At 42.3% G+C, this 16,934-nt stretch overlaps 2 protein-coding genes across 5 annotated transcripts in view; one reads left to right on the top strand and one right to left on the bottom strand.

Moving 5' to 3' along the window:
- Positions 1-16,934, top strand: part of LOC121925367 (stAR-related lipid transfer protein 13-like) — a 1,219,986-nt gene that overhangs the window by 213,530 nt on the left and 989,522 nt on the right. The gene's annotated exons all lie outside the window — the stretch shown is intronic.
- LOC121925364 (neurobeachin) overlaps positions 1-16,934 on the bottom strand; it is a 205,311-nt gene that overhangs the window by 37,799 nt on the left and 150,578 nt on the right. For both annotated transcript variants that reach the window (XM_042457428.1, XM_042457429.1), the window contains exon 31: positions 5,218-5,656. In XM_042457428.1, the coding sequence (XP_042313362.1) occupies positions 5,218-5,656 (439 nt within the window). The remainder of the gene's footprint in view (positions 1-5,217; positions 5,657-16,934) is intronic.

The following is a 16,934-nucleotide window of genomic DNA, read 5'->3' as shown; positions in this document are numbered from 1 at the left end:
TGACAATTCAACAGAGTCTTTTGACTATAAATTCAGATATTCTTCAGACTCATCCAAATTGACAGAGCAAGAAGGCAGAGGCTCTTGAGCAATCTGACTTATAACTGAACCCTACTCATCTGTCATTTTGGGAACAGGTTCCTCAGAGAAATTTAAATGGTTCTACTTCCTCTTGTACCTTTGTACAATCTTATCGAGAGGGGCAAGTTTTCCTTTGGTGTTCTACCAACATCTTCATTGCTCCTGAAGTAAAATATTATTATTATTTAAATTCATTATTTCAGAAGCATAGAAATTCATTTTGAATCTGAGTTAGAAGAGTTTTAAAAATCAGAATTATATTGTAAATTAATTAAATGTCTTGGTTGATTAATGCTACATAAGTTAACTTCATTGCAGTGAACTTGTGATGTCAGTAAATGCAACTGACTGTCTATCTCTCTAATAAATCAACTGCTTTAGCATTTTCCACATACAAGTTACCTCTGAAATTTCACCAGACATTGCTTCCTGTCTTGAAATCTCTTGGAAATTATTACGAGAGAAATCTAACGAACAGCCTGAACAAACATATCTTGCGACAAAACTTCAAACTCCACCATCACAACCCACTTTGCTTCAGAACAGTCTATCCTAGAAGGTTCTCTGTATGACTGTGCTCCTGTATGGGAAAGGCATCATTCAGAAATGGCTGCCTTGTAGGGTTACCATAATTGTCTACTAAAAACCAGGACAAAATGTAGGACAAAATTTAGACCAAAATATAGGACAATTGTAGGATAAAATTTAGACCAAAATGAAGGACATTCAAGGTCCTTCATTTTTCTTAAATGTCCTACATTTTGGGCTAAATTTTATCCTACAATTGTCCTATATTTTGGTCTAAATTTTGTCCTACATTTTGTCCCGGTTTTTAGTAGACAATTATGGCAATGATTCCTATAAAGTCTCCTGGGAAACAGAAATAAACAAGAAACTGAACACATTAGGGTTTTCTAGGGATGCTATTTTGAACCTAAATCTAGATATTGCAAAATTGACTATCAAACAAAGATTGCTGGACATTGAAGGCCAGTTAGAGACTGCTGCCTTCCCCAAATATATTGTAGCCAACAAACAAATTCGGGTTACTTCACCTGCTGTGTATTTGTTCCAAATAACTCTCCCTAAATTTAGGAGAGCTTTTTCTTTGGCCCGATTTAATGCTTTACCTACAGCAGTATTGGAAGGTAGGTTCAGAAAAGTGCCTTATAAATCCCGCCTTTGCCCGTGTGATACGGGCGCAATTGAAACCATTGAACATGTTTTTTTATATTGTCAGTTTTACAAAGATATCCGTCCCCAGTTGATTGCCCCCCTTTTGGGAAAATACCCTGGTCACTCTGATGCTTTTTACATCAGCAATTTATTAAATAGCCAGATACCCGAAGTGATATTCAGGGTAGCAAAGTTCTGTTATATTATATGTAAACTCCGATCCCAAATGGTAAATGGGAACTTATATAGGCAAGTCTGTAAATCTGCTAGATTAGGACACTCAGGTAAAGAACCCGGGAGGTTTTGAAGTTTGGCCCTGGACTTGCCCGAGTTTAATGATTGTTAACAAAGATTGGGAATATAATATTTCAGATTATGGCTATACTCACTGTTTACTAATAAGGTTGCTATTGTACTTTGCTTATGTCTTGAAATCTGTGTATATTATAGATACAAAGATCAATGTAAGAGCACTGGAAACTAATGAAGATAATCATGTGCAGTTTGTATGATTTTAGGAGAATTCCAGGAGAGATGGTGATTAGCACCAGATTTGCCTGAATTATTTTTGAAGTGGTAAGAGTTTTATTATGATTTTAAATAGTTGTATAAGTGTGTATGATGTGACTGTTTATAACCGTGTACAGAAACCCACACATTTCTATTGTGACCTTCTGTAATTATACTCTGTGACTACTGGTCAATGACCGAATAAAATTTTTTTTTACTACTAGAAAAAAAAATTATGGCAACCCTACTTGTAGCTAAGATGCCACTGAAATTTCTAGTAACCTTGGCTATGGAACTCTCAGTATGTGTTATCTATAATGGTAGCTTTCTGCAATGGACCTGCTCCCTTTTGAGAAGCCACCCTCTGAATTAATTCTGTCCTCTCCTGCCCTTTATTTTGGATCTTTTAAACTTATTGTTAACTATCTTTCTCTATCCTGAAATTACTTTTTCTCAAATTCTATCTCCTAATTTGACCTCTCCTTCAGTTTTTCTTTTCCAAAACAGACTGAGCCCTTTTAACCTGCTACTACAAAAGCACCCCCACCACCCATCAGATACACTTTCATTCATGGAGATAAATATTTTATGCCTATCTATCTCATTTATTTGGTCAGAGACATGCTCTGAGGCAGTCAACCAATTCATTACTGCCTTTTCTCTGAAGGTGTGCTTAGAGGCAAGTCTGAAACCAGCCAAATGAACTCTGTGGGGATGATTCTCTTCCTAGGCCCTTTGTTTGTTTTAGTAAGGGAAGCTGAGGGTTTCTCTCTAACTCGTCAATATTGTTCACAAACTTTTTCTTTTCTTGCTTGCCAAAATGATAACCAGAAAAGGATAGAATAAAGTACTGTCAGAAGGAAAGGAATCTATTTTAACAGAAAGTAATAGTTTTATAGAACTAGAAACCTCATTTATCAAGAAGTACTGAGAGAGAGAGAGAGAGAGAGAGAGAGAGAATGATTGTTTATGGGGAAAGGGAGGGGGGGAAGTCCCAAAATTTCATCCCAGAGAGCTGAGAACCCACAGACTTGGTTTTTGAATAGTAAAGTCTATGAGAAGAAGAGAAGATAAAGAAAGATTTGGGTACAGATGGCTGGCTACGAGTATGATGCTGGATTTTGCCCAGTATTCTAAAATTTAGTCAACTGTTTGTTCAGGTTATGGCAAAGTCAATTATCTATTATTTACTTATTTCCACAATTTATATCCCACCTTTTTCCCACAGTGGGAATCAAGTCGGGTCATAACATATCAAAAAATACAAGGTTAAAAAATTGAATACAAAAGTTAAAAATAAACATTACTAGCAACTAAAATATAAATAAAACAGCCTAATTCAAAACAATAATCATAAAATATTGAAACATTAAAAATTAAAACAGCACTCAAATAGAATTTATCCATCAAATGTCTGCCTGAATAAAAATGTCTTCAGCTGCCGGTGGAAGGAGAGCAGGGAAGGGGCCAAACTGATCTCGCATGGCAGGGAGTTCCACAATCTGGGAGCATCCACGGAGAAGGCTTTCTCCTGAGTCCTCATCAACCGCACTTGTGAAGGTGGTGGCACTGAGAGAAAGCCATCTACTGCCGATCTCAGTGCTCAGGCTGGCTTGTACAGTGGTACCTCGGGATACGAAATACCCAGGTTACGAAATTTTCGGGATACGAAAAAATCCCATAGGAAATCATTGTTCCGGGTTACGAATGTTTTTTCGGGTTACGAAAAAACTTTTGGTGCTTTTTTCAGCTTTTTCGCACGAAACGCGGCTTTTCCCCATTAGCGCCTATGGCAATTCGGCTTACGAAGGCTTTTCGGGTTACGAAAGCGGCCGCGTTACGAATTAATTTCGTAACCCGAGGCACCACTGTATAGGGAGATATGGTCCCTCAGATAGACTGTACCCAAGCTGTTTAGAGCTTTAAAGGTCAAAACCAGGACCTTGAATTATGCCCGGAAAAAGACTGGTAGTCAGTGTAGCTGTTTAAGCAAAGGGGTGGCATGAGCCCTGTAGGCAGCCACAGTCAACGCTCTATCTGAAGCATTCTGCACACACTCCAGTTTCCGAACAGTTTCTAAGGGCAGCCCCACGTAAAGCGTGTTATAGTAGTCCAAACACGATGTAACCAAGGCATGTGTCACTGTAGCCAGATCTAGTGTCTCAAGGAATGGGCACAGCTAGCACACAAGATTTAACTGTGTAAATGCACTTCTGGCCACTGCTGAGACTTGGGCATCCAGGCTCAGAGTGGAGTCCAGGAACACACACAAGCTGTGAGCCTGAGATTTCAGGGAGAGTGTAACCCCATCCAGCATAGGCAACATCCCTATTCCCTGATCTGCCTTATGACTGACCAGGAGCACCTCTGTCTTATCTGGATTAAGCTTCAATTTGTTTACCCTCATCCACTCCTTTACTGACAGCAGACACTGGTTCAGTACAGAGACAGCTTCCTTGAAATCAGATGGGAAGTAGAGATAAGAGTTCGGTGTCATCCGCATACTGGTGACATTGCACCCCAAAACTCCGTATGACCTCTCCCAGCAGTTTCATAGATGTTTAATAACATGGGGGACAGAACAAAACTCTGAAGGATCCCATAAGCCAACAGCCAAGGAGTCGAACAACTGTCCCCCAATACCTTCTGAATCTGTCCCTCCAAGAAAGATGGGAACCACTGCATAACAGTGCCTCCCAACTCCCATCCCAGAAAGATAACATGGTTGATGGTATCGAAAGCTGGTGAGAGATCCAGCAGGACCAAAAGGGACACACGCCCCCTCTCTAGTTCCCTGCCTATCAATCTATCAATCAATTATGTGATATTAATATCTGGTGGGAAAAGAATGTTTGAATCACAAAAGGAACTTCCACATATTCAGAAATCAATTGTCTGTACAGGTTTCAGGTTTTTTAAAAAGACATCTAACATTACTTGCTATTGCTAATGAAACTGTTAAGCTGCTGGAACAATGTGGTTCCAGTAATGTGATTCCACCTATATTTTGAAGAAATCCATCTAACTAAACCATACTTTTCATTATGAATGTTATAAAGGAAAATAGATTCAAAATTTCTGTGTGTATGCATGCTAGTGGCAATAAAAGGATCACTGGGGACACTAAACAATTTATGCTGAATATTTTTAATCTCTGTTTTCTGTAATTTAAGTATTTCAGGTTGGAAAGTGTTGTTTTACATTAAGTATGTTTAGTTTCCTGAATCAGTTCTGTTCTTCAATTATGAATTACACTTTTGCTTGCTGATAGAAAACAACATTCAATCCAGATATCTTTTCCATAAACAATATGGGCCTTCACAGCAGTGTACATCTATGTAAAACACTTGTCTATAAACAGCAGTCTTTTTCAACTTCTAAAACACATATTAAACACTCACATGTTAAGAATAATATACTGTAATACAATGAACCAATTCTGTGTTATACCTGTCAAAGGAGTGAAACTGCATTGGAAGAATAGGCTGAGTTTCTCTTTTCAATGCAGGATCAGGATAAGGAACAGGATCAGGGCCACATTCTGCAATTTCAACTGGAGCTGCCACCAAACTTTTCAATATTTCTTTGACATTGATGCCCTTGCTTTGGCTGATACTTGATATAGAGGATGCAGGTTTCAGAATTTCACTAGGACTTTCTATCAAACTTTCCTGAGATTTCTTAACCTCAGAAGATAAAGTAGACAACAGTTCACTCATAGCATCAGGACCTGTGCTAGTTTCCAAGTCTGTACCATTCAAGATACTGGGCATTTGTTCTTCTCCAATTCCAGAATCAGTATGAGGAATAGAGCTTTCTAGCTGAATATCTTCAACTGGTGTTGGGGTTTCTTTTTCTTTGATATTATCTGGAAATACAGCAGGAGTCTCTGCAACACAAAAAAATATAGTAACACTTAAGCTTGGAAATTAGCGCAGTTATAGAAATCAAGCTTTTTAAAATAAGATGGAGATTCAAAATTTGTTTGGGAACATAGGTAGAAGTTCTTTCCAAGCACTGTGTTCCACAGAAGCCACCCACAAAGTGTTCAAGTGTTCAGTTACTCATGTCTTTTTCTCACATCTTCATTCTGCAAGCATCCAATATATGGGAATGTAATCCTTCCCAAATTTCTGTTTATGAGATCATGTAAACCAAGGAATGGATAGCAAAATGGCAACTAAGTATTTGTGGGTACAACTGCACTGACTTTATCAACTGTTTGGTAGAAAATAAAGCTCTTCATAAATTTTAATATGATGAAGACCATCATTTTGGTCGACTGGTTATCCAGAATAGTTCACAGGACATGTAGACAATGTGGTCAAACTGCCTCAACTTATGACAAGTCAATGGAGACAGCGCAGCAGATGACTAAGACTGAAAAGTTGAAGCTTATACTATACCTGAGCAAAGGTATCTGTAGAAAAAGGAGCAGAGAACTGCAATAGAGACTCAAAACCTATCTCAAAACTTCAGCATCTATATTTCAAATTATATTGGACTTTTCAAACAATTTCTAGAGACAGTGCTATTCCCAGTTCTGAAATCAGTTTTAAAGTAACAGGATTTTTTAAAAAAACCTCCAACAACATAAGACTCATGATAACCTTTTATAGCATCTGACAGCTTCAGAATTCATACATAAATGAAAAGCAACCATTTCTTCAAAAAGGAGAAGAATCAGGTACATCTCACACACAGACCAAACAGCCAATACAAACAGTCTTGCCTTAAATAATAATAATAATAATAATAATAATAATAATAATAATAATAATTTCCTGCTTCTTCCTTCAGATTGAAGCGAGATTACAACAAGTAAAAATGTCATAAAATACATATAATTCGAAATACATTAATCAAAAGAAAAGATAAAAAGGGAGGGGTTATTACAGTTTTGCTCACAAACATAAGGATCAAGTCATCGTAGTAAGATATTATTCAAAATCAAATTAGAGGAGATCAGTTGGATAGGCCCGCCGGAAGAGATCCATCTTCAACACCTTTTTAAAGGCTTCCAAGGAAGTAATAAGACGGATCTCTTCCGCTAAGTCATTCCAAAGTCTGGGGGCCATCGCAGAAAGTGTTCTACAAGAGGTAGTTTTCAACCTGGTTTTAGGATGTTAATATTTTTGTTCCTGATGTTCTGAGAGTGCAGGGCAGATTATGCAGGGAGAGGCATTCCCTTAAGTAATTCAGGCCCAGGCCACATAGGGCTTTATAGGTAATAACCAACACTTTGTATTGTGCCCAGAAGCTAATTAGCAGCCAATGAAGAGATTTCAGTACCGGTGTAATATGTTCTGATCTTGGTGTTCTGGTGATCAATCTGGCTGCGGCATTCTGGATCAACTGAAGCTTACAAACTTGGTACAAAGGTAGCCCCAAGTAGAGCACATTGCAGAAATCTAAACGAGAGGTTACCAGTGCATGTACTACTGTTTCAAGGCCTCCCTGAGCCAGGTAGGGATGCAGTTGGCATATCAGCCGAAGCTGATACCATGCACTCCTGGCTATCGCCTCCACCTGAGATGTCAGCTGTAGAGACTAGTCCAGGAGTACTCCCAAACTGCGAACTTCATCCTTCAGGGGAAGTGTGACTCCATCAAGGATAGGTTAACAAATCTCCTTCCTTGGGCCAGGGGCACCTATCGCAAGCACCTCCGTTTTCTCTGGATTCAGCTTGACTTCGTTTCTCCTCATCCAACCCATTACTGACTCAAGGCAGGCGTCCAGAGGAGAGATGCCATCCTTAGTCACTGCAGCAGTCAGAGACATAGAGAAATAAATTTGGGTGTCATCAGCATATTGATAACACCGCACCCCATGTCTCCAGATGACCTCTCCCAGTGGCTTTGTGTAAATGTTAAAAACCATGGGGGACAGAATGGCGCCCTGAGGGATGCTAGATGTCAGTTCTCTTTTCTGAGAACAGCTGTCCCCCAGCATTGCCATCTGGAATCTGCTCGAGAAGTAGGAACGGAACCACTGAAGTATAGTGCCCCCAATTCCCAACCCTCTCAGGCGTTCCATAAGGATACCATGGTCAATGGTATCGAATGCCACTGAGATGTCCAAGAACACCACGGCAGGGTCACACTTCCCCTGTCGAGGCCCAGACAGAGATAGTTGACCAAGGCAACCATGGCAGTCTCAACTCCGTATCGCGCCCTAAAGCAAGTTTGAAATTGGTCCAGATAATCAGCTTCATCCAGGACAGCCTTGAGTTGGAAGGCGACCGCCCTCTCAATCACTTTGCCCAAAAATGTTAGTTAAAGAGACTGGCCTATATTTATTCCTTATCAGGGGATCTAGAGAGGGTTTCTTTAAGAGTGGTTTAACTACTACTTGTTTAAGTGCTGGTAGAAATTTCCCCTCCCTAAGGGATGCATTTACTATAATCTGAAGTAATGATGTTACAGCATCCCCTCCTTGAACGGTCAGCCAAAATGGGCAGGGATCGAGAGGGCAAGTTGTCCTCCTTACACATCCAAGAAGCTTGTCCACTTCATTGGTACTTACAAACTCAAAACGATCCAGTCTAACATAGTCCACAGAGTCACTGGATACCTCTCTCATAGTCTCTGTTTTAATGCCAGCATCTAGATCGACCCTTATCTGACAGATCTTATCGGCAAAAAAGTCATTAAATGCGTCACAGCAGGCTGTTGTTGGTTCTAATAATGAGTTCAGGGTGGGAGGCTGTTCGATTAGCTCTCTAACCACCTTGAATAGCTCTGCTGAACGATACTCTGCAGATGCAATACGTGCAGCATAGAACTCGTTCTTTGCTGCATCGATTGCTGCTCCATAGGAATCTAAGAGATTTCCTAGGAGCGACTTGTCAGATAAGCATCGGTGTTTCTGCCAGCGGCGCTCTAGTCGTCGTGCAGCCCGCTTCATTTTTCGTAGGTCTTGAGTGTACCATTTTTTTTTATTTGAAGCAAGCCGGAGAGGACACTCAAGAATGATGCTGTCTATAGCCCTGGTCAGGTCATTATTCCAGATATCAACCAGGGCATCGACAGAATCGCCATCATTTCCAACCATAAAACTCTCTAGGGCTTCCTGGAACTTTTTGGGTTCCATCAGCCTTCAAGGGAGGATCAGTTTAATGGATCCTCCACCCTTGAGGGGGATGTGGGTAGTGGCTTTTAGGCCTAGCTTGACCAGGAAGTGGTTCATCTATGACAGGGCAGTGGTATTAATAACCTCTGCCTACGGGCTTTCCTGTTCCATACAGAAGACTACATCGAGTGTGTTACCCACACAATGTGTTGGACCCGAGACTAATTGGGACAGGCCCATGGCTGTCATGGAAGTCATGAACTCTCAAGCTGCCCCTGTAAGCCAGCCTCGAAGGGGATGTTGAGGTCCCCCGAAACAAGAAGTCTGGGGGACTCCAACACCAGCTCCGAGACTAGCTGTGTCAGCTCGGCCAGGGAGTCTGTTAGATTACGAGTTGGACTGTAGAGCAACAGAATCCCCAGACTGTCCCTAACCTTCAGGATCAGGTAAACACACTCAATGTGATCTGTCTTCCAGACAGGTCTCCTGGTCAAAGTGATGGTATTCTTGTAGACCAAGGCCACTCCCTCCCCTCACCCACTTTCCCTAACCTGCTCCTGGACCGCATACCCGGCAGGGAGGGTTACACTACTGTCCTTTCCCAGCCAGGTTTCGGTAAAGCAGACCAGGTCGGTATTCTCCTCTTATAGCAAATCATAGATGACATGATATTTGTTCTTTACCGACCTGGCATTACATAAGAGCGGTCTGTGGTATGGTTAAAAATTTCTTTCCTAAACTCTTATACTCTCTACAATGTGTTTCAGGTTCATGAAGCCAAAGGTTTGCTGTAAGACCAAAGATACATTAAATACCTTCTAAATACAGGTGCATAGTTAGTTTTATTTTTATTTTTCGGGCTATGTAGTCATGTTCTAGCAGAGTTTCACCAGCATCTGTGGCTGGCATCTTCGGAGAATGCTTGCCTGGAAAGAAGTTGGGTATATATATTGCCTGACCTGGAAAGGCAGGAGTGATTTGCATTCTGTTACTAATGGCAGGCCTTAGAGTGGGAAGGTATGCAAAAGAGGATTAGCGTCTGCTTGATTAGTGCTCATTGTCTGCTGGGAAACCCTTGACCCTGGGGCTCGCAGATGCGTTCGCAGACCCTATTTCTTGGAAGATGAACTGAAGCACCTGGACCGGGCTCTACAGGCTAATGGTTATTCCAGCTCAGACATCAGAAGGGCTGCCAGGCCCAGGAAAACCCAGAGAAGTGAAGACAAGCAACCACCCAAAGGGAAGGTATTTATATCATACATCAAAGGAGTCACAGAAAGAATAGGCAAAGTGGTGAGGAAGCACAACCTTCAAATGGTTTACAAAGCAACGAAAAAAATCCAGCAAATGCTTCACTCAGCCAAGGACCAGAGATACCCTCTCACAGCTGCAGAAGTTTACCACATACCATGCATCTGCAGACAAATCTACATAGGGACCACCAAACGCAATGTGCAAACAAGAATCAAGGAACATGAGAGACACTGCAGACTGGGCCAGCTAGAAAAATCAGCAGTAGCAGAACATGCCACAAACCATCCTGGGCATAAAATACTGTTTGAAAACACCAACGTTCTGGACCATGCCATCCACTACCATGTCAGGATGCACAGGGAAGCCACTGAAATCCACAAACACCTGGACAATTTCAACAAGAAAGAGGAAACCCTTAAAGTAAACAAGGTATGGCTACCAGTCCTGAAAGATAGCAAGATAAAGTCTCAACAAATGCAAATGAGAAATCTCTCAGGGTCAGGGGTTTCCCAGCAGACAATGAACACTAATCAAGCAGACATTAATCCTCTTGTGCAGACCCTCACACCCTGAGGACTGCCATTAGCAACAAACAATATACATGCAAATCACTCCTGCCTTTCCAGGTCACACAATATATATAGCCAACTCCTTTCCAGGCAAACATTCTCTGTAGATGCTAGCCACAGATGCTGGCGAAACATCAGGAAGAAACTGCTAGAACATGGCCACATAGCCTGAGAAACCCACAAAAAACTATAGATTGTAATTCTGTTTCAATCCAATTCAGAATCCAGAGCTACAATCCTGAATAATACCTTTCTAATCCAAAAGAAGCCAACAATTCCCTAATGGGTCACTTAGGCCCGAAATAGATGGGCCAAATAAAGCAGTTTCCAGCTGCTTCAGGAGGCTGCTTCAGGAGGCTGCACCGATGCAGAAAGAGCAAGCCCAAAATAGAACAGATTAAATCCGCTCCTGCTGGTGGCCTATTTGGGACCATGGCAGCAGCCTGCTTCAGGAGTAGGTCATCCTGTTGCCATGGTCCTGGCACGATCACCACCAGAGTCTGTCTGCTTCAGCCCTTATATTCCTTATTCAAAACATCTGCTGTCCCACAAAATTTATCCTAGATTTTAGGAATAATATTATTTGCTGTGTTAGTTTTTAAACTAATCATTATTGTTTAATTCTTATCCTACAGGAATTTGTCTAATTCTCTTTTACTCATGCTACACTAGGTGCTCCATGGATCACCCTCAAGGCAACAGATCACTCTTAATTGCAACATGATTCCATTAATGTGAAAGGACTTACAGAAAAATTATTCAAAATATGATAAATCCTCAATCAATATACAGTGCACCCTTGTTTTATGTGGGAGATCCGTTCTGCCCCCCCCATAAAACAAAAAGCGCGTAAAACAAAAAGCGCTCGAGCCTCATTATAAGTATTACAAGTATGCTCAAGCCCCATTACAGTGGCGGCATGTGGCATTGTTTCTCCCGGCGCATGGCACCGGAAGAAGCAACACTACTTTTATCGTATCCTGAAAGCAGCGTATAATGCGCCCGTGTATGATGCAGGCGCACTGTATAGGGAAAAGCTCTGCATAATTAGGGCAATTGCAATTGATCCTCCAGTTGTGTGCATTTTTGAAGGAATTCTGACAAGGTAGGCAGAGACTTACTACAAAACTAAGTGTGCCTCTAACAGAGATCCAGTGTGGCTTGAATGCTGGATTATGACTTTGGAAACCAGGGTTTAAATCGTCATTTACCCATGGAAACCCATCAGCTTATTTTGGACATGTCACACTCTCTGAGCCTCAAAGGAAGGCAAAGGCAACCCCTCTTCTGAATAAATCTTGACAAGAAAACCTTGTGATAAGTTCACCTTAGACTCATCATAAGTCAAATTGACTTGAAGTCACACAACATTTCTTTTTTTCTAGGTTCCAACATTTCTTTTATGACCAGGATTTCAAATTCCAGAAGCATGCGTGAGAAACTGATATTTCATATGTTACACAAGCGAAGGATAAAGTTCTCAAGATAGCTCTCTTCTGACTCCTAATTTTTTTTACCTGACTCTAGACCTCCAGTGGAAAACATACTGTGAGTACAGTTGCCATAAGGTAGAGTCTCAAAAGGCTCTCCCTTATGGCAACTGTACTCACAGTATGTTTTCCACTGGAGGTTTAGAGTCAGGTAAAAAAAATTCAGTAGGAAAAGATATTCTTTTAGGGTATGGGAAGTGTCTAGCAACTCTCCCATTTCCCTACAAGAACAGGGAAATGCAAACATTCTCCAGGTTTTGTTTTTTTTTTTGTTTTTTTTTAAATGAATATTCAAATCAAATTTTCATAAACGTATGACCCTTTGTAAACATTCAGATGCAATACTGGCAAAGGTTTCTTTCACTTTGAGATGAGGAACAGAATGGATATGCCTGTGTTCTGTAACTTGTAAAGAACAATGAAAGAAACCATGTTCCCATATTACTTAGCAATTTCAAACCTCTCCAGTCTGGACTCTTAAAATGAATTAAAATAAATTCTTATTTTGAAAGCTTAGCCAATTCTAGATCCAAAACTGTATTTTTTTTAAAATAAAAAGGTTTTAGAAAGAAAATGAGCTCTAGTTATAGGCAGTGCACCAACTGCCATACAATAAAAAGTAGCTAAAAATGAAACTGAAGGGGTTTAACATAGCAACCCCATGAATTTCATTAGATTTTTCTTAATCAAGGGATACTCAGAGGTAATTTTTCAATTCCTTCTTCTGAAATACAGCCTACAGCACCTGGTATTCATTGGCAGCTCCCATCCAAATACTAATCAGGGATGACACTACTTAGCTTCCAAGATTAAACAGGATCTGATGCCTTTAAGGTATTTAGGCCCAGAAATCAAAGTTAGACCTAGTAAAAATATTTTCAACAACAAATACAATAACAGAAGAATACAACTATAATTGCAAATTTAAAGAGATTTTTGACAGTATATTATTTTTAGCTTTATTTCAAGGCTATTCTGAAAACAGAGAAAGAAACGAATACAACAGGCAAATAAAAGAAAGTATTTACAATAAACTCTCATCATGGTTAGCATCCTCTACTTAAGGTATAAATTCTTATATTATTTCTGACATTAATAAAAACGCTGTAACCCACAGGATATTAGGGATAACACTGAAAGTTGAACTTCTGGATAGTGGGTAGGGTGCATTGATCTTTTTTTTTTAAAGTCATATGATTTTGATTACTTTGAACAGGGGTCGGCAACCTCCGGCCCGTGGGCCAGATGCGGCCCGCGGAGGCTTTTCGGGCGGCCTCTGGGCAGTCCTGCCACCGATTGCTGCCCCGCTTCCTCGCCGCTCTGGGCGCCATTTTTTTCAAAATGGCGGTCGAAGTCTTGCGTGACCTTTCCCGTCGTGCCCCACGATGGGAAAGGTCACATGAGACTTTGGCTGCCATTTTGAAAAACAAAATGGCGGCGGACCTCTAGGAGGCCCAGTGCGGCCCCTGGAGCCCTCCAACAGGGCTCCGGCAGCCGCATCGGGCCTCCAGGAGGCCCGGTGCGTTCACAGGAGCCCTGTTGGAGGGCTCCGGTGGCTGCATCGGGCCTCCTGCCCTTTCCCTCCCTTCCCACGGCTGCGACACCCACAGGGAGCAAAGGAAGGGGCGGGGGTCCTCCTGCCCTTTCCCTCCCTTCCCGCGGCTCCAGGCAGCCGCGGGCAGGGCAGGAACGGGCAGGGGTCCTCCTCCTCCTTCCCACCCTACCGCCGGCTGCCCTTCCCGCGGGGGAAAAGGAGGAGGAAGAGAAGGAGGAGGGAGGAAGGAAGGAGCAGGAAGAGAAGGGAGGAAGGAAGGAAAGAAGTAAGGAGGAGGAAGAGGAGGAGGAAGGAGGAGGAGGAGGAGGGAAGAAGGAATTAGCAGGAGGAGGGAGGAAGGAAGGAAGGAAGGAAGGAAGGAAGGAAGGAAGGAAGGAAGGGGGAGGGAGGAAGGAGCAGGAGGAGGAAGAAGAAGAAGAAGACTCTTTCGGAAGGTGAGACTGTGTGACTTTCCAAAGTGCGTTTCTGTGTATTTTCTGTGCTTTTAATGCTAAAAGGTCTGCTTTAACAATGATAGTGGTGATGATGATGATGATGATGATGATGATGATGATGATGATGATGATATCAGTCAGTTTCTGAGACATGCACTCACTCTTTATGAAGGAGAGACAGTGTGACTTTCCAAAGTGCATTTCTGTGTATTTTCGGTGCTTTTAATGCTAAAAGGTCTGCTTTAACAATGATTGTGGTTTCGGCCGAAGGGAAGAGCCGAAGGGAATGGCCTGGGACGGGTGCCCAAGCCCTTCCCTTCGGCCTCCCCCCCTTTGGCCCCCTTTGGCCGAGGAGGAGAGGGCGGGCACACGCCTCCTCCTCCTCACGGGGCTTCGGCAGACCTGAGGTGTCCTTCGGAGGACACCTCAGGCCTGGCAAAGCCCCGAGGAAAGGAGCAGGGGCCGCGCACCTGTTGCTCCTGCCCCTCATGGGCCCTTACTGGTCCCCAGCTGTCTCTGAGAGGCAGCTGGGGGCCAAGGAAGGGCAGGAGGAGCAGGTGCACATGTCACCCCCTCTCCCAATCCCCACCTCTAGCTCCTGTTCATACAGCTGTAGGTTGGGAAAGGAGCAGAGAAAGCCCCACCCTGGAGGGGTTGAAGCTCCGCCCCCAGCATGTGCTCTTCCCCCGGAAGGTGGAACTCCCCCCCCCGGCTTGGGCCCCCCGTTTTGTCTTATTGACAGCAAACCCGGTCCCCCGCTCCAAAAGGTTGTCCTACCCCTGACTTTGAACAATGTTTTCAAAACTGTCAGTTTATTATCACCTGTAAAAAAAATCCTGAAATTATAAACACATATATCACTTAAATTTTGAAAATCATCACAATGTTCTTTGCACGTCAATGTTCTCAAACAATTATCTACATCTTGCAAATACAAGATTGCTACATCTAAATATAGTGCACAAAATGGCCAGTTTATCCTGCAACAGAAATCAGGTCAAAACCACTATGAGGTTTATGCAGCACCAGCAATATGCCAGGCAATGAATCCAGAAGAAATATGCAAACTACATCATGAGATGGGGGATGGGGAATGCAGAGACTAAATGTTCATTGAAGATAAGATCTGGGAGTTGTGTGATGGAGGAAATAAGGAGACCTTAATGGTAAAAAGAAACCAAAATATTTGAAGAGGGTTAAAAATCTGGCTAAGAGAGTCAATTTGAGGAGGAACATACGATGATGAATCTAAGAAGATGACAGTTTCAGGAATAGGAACTGTCATCGTGCCAGATGGCACAAAATCAAAAGGTAGCACAGAAACAATACATGGGTTTGTATTTAAGGGAAGGAGCATAAGGACAAAGAAGAGAGGGGAGATATAAGTGAAAAGTTAATGAAATACTTGAAACTGATCCTACTTTACAGGAAGCTGGATTTTGGAACTCTCCCCCCCCCCCCATTTGAAATAATTGGTGAGTTTATGAGAAAAGGAGGTGTTTGCTGAGTAAAAGACTTGATGTTTTATAATCCATAACCAGAGGGTAGACTGAAGATATTGGCACAAATTTCAAAATTTGGTAGGTATATGGCTTCTCCACAATGCATTCTTGTAAAAGAAAATGGCTCGGAGATCAGAGTTGTAATTAATCTTAAATTTGCTGGGAAATAGGTGATTGCTCCAAGTCTACACTCTCTTGGATGTATTTCAGCTGAAGAGCTTGGAAAAGGTAATAGATTTCCAAATCATTGCTGCTGGCTGGAGGCCTCCCAGGTGTAAAACACATACTTCAGAAGTGGTGAAATGGCCAAAAGTAATAATCATCCTACTTTTTCCAAGAACACCGGCATCCCTCCCATTTTAATCTTGTCTAGATACATTTTTGTTACTTCAGATTCAACTATTATTCTCCATCACTGGTTCACAACAGAGCCTACTACTCAATTACTGGACAACAAAGGATAGAAATCAGTGTTATCAATACATTTTGATAACTCATACTGAACTTCTGGACAATCTCTCCTAGATATTTTTCATTGCTATAAACAAAGGGGAAATTAATAATCTCTGAAGAAAACTACTACATAGGAGATATTTCCTGCCAGTGAGATCAACAATTTATTCTCTAAGGCGGGTTACAGACCGCCTATTTGGGGCGGGCTGTACCCACCCCTTTCCCCGCTGTATCGGGGCCTCAGTGTGCAGAGCGGCAGCCGCTGAGGCCCCGATCCGCCACTTTTCAGGCTGCAGAGAAGCGGCAAAACGCTGCTTCCCCGCAGCCTGAAAAGGGGTGTCCATGGCGGCGGGGAGGGGGAGAAAGGGGCTCCCTTGCTTCACTGGGCGCAGCCGTCTGAAGGCTGCACCCAGCGAAGCAAAGCGGCGCCTCAAACCAGGAAGGACCTCCAAAACGGAGCTCCTTCCTGGTTCGCGCAAAGGGCGCTCTAGGCGCCCTGGCGCGGAGCGAGGACGTCAAAAAATAAATAAATAATTAAATAATTTTTTTTTAAAAAATTAAATATATAAATAAACCAGGACAAATGTAGGACAAAATTTTCAAATGGATGACACTTTTTTTAAAAAAATGGAGGACACACGAAAAAATTTGCTGATTTTTTAAAAAAATGTTAATATAAATGCATGTTTCTGAGGCTTCTATAGACAATTGCCCCCCAAAGGCCCCGGTGGCAATCGGCGGCAGGACCAGGCTGGGGCCGGTCCCAAGGGAAAGAGGGTTCCAGGGGGCAGGGCTTCCACCTTCCAGGGGTGGGACTTCCAAGAACGGGACTTCCCCAG

Source organism: Sceloporus undulatus, chromosome 3 (assembly GCF_019175285.1).
Source record: "Sceloporus undulatus isolate JIND9_A2432 ecotype Alabama chromosome 3, SceUnd_v1.1, whole genome shotgun sequence".
NCBI lineage: Eukaryota > Metazoa > Chordata > Lepidosauria > Squamata > Phrynosomatidae > Sceloporus > Sceloporus undulatus.
This window is presented reverse-complemented; position numbering and strand designations above follow the sequence as displayed.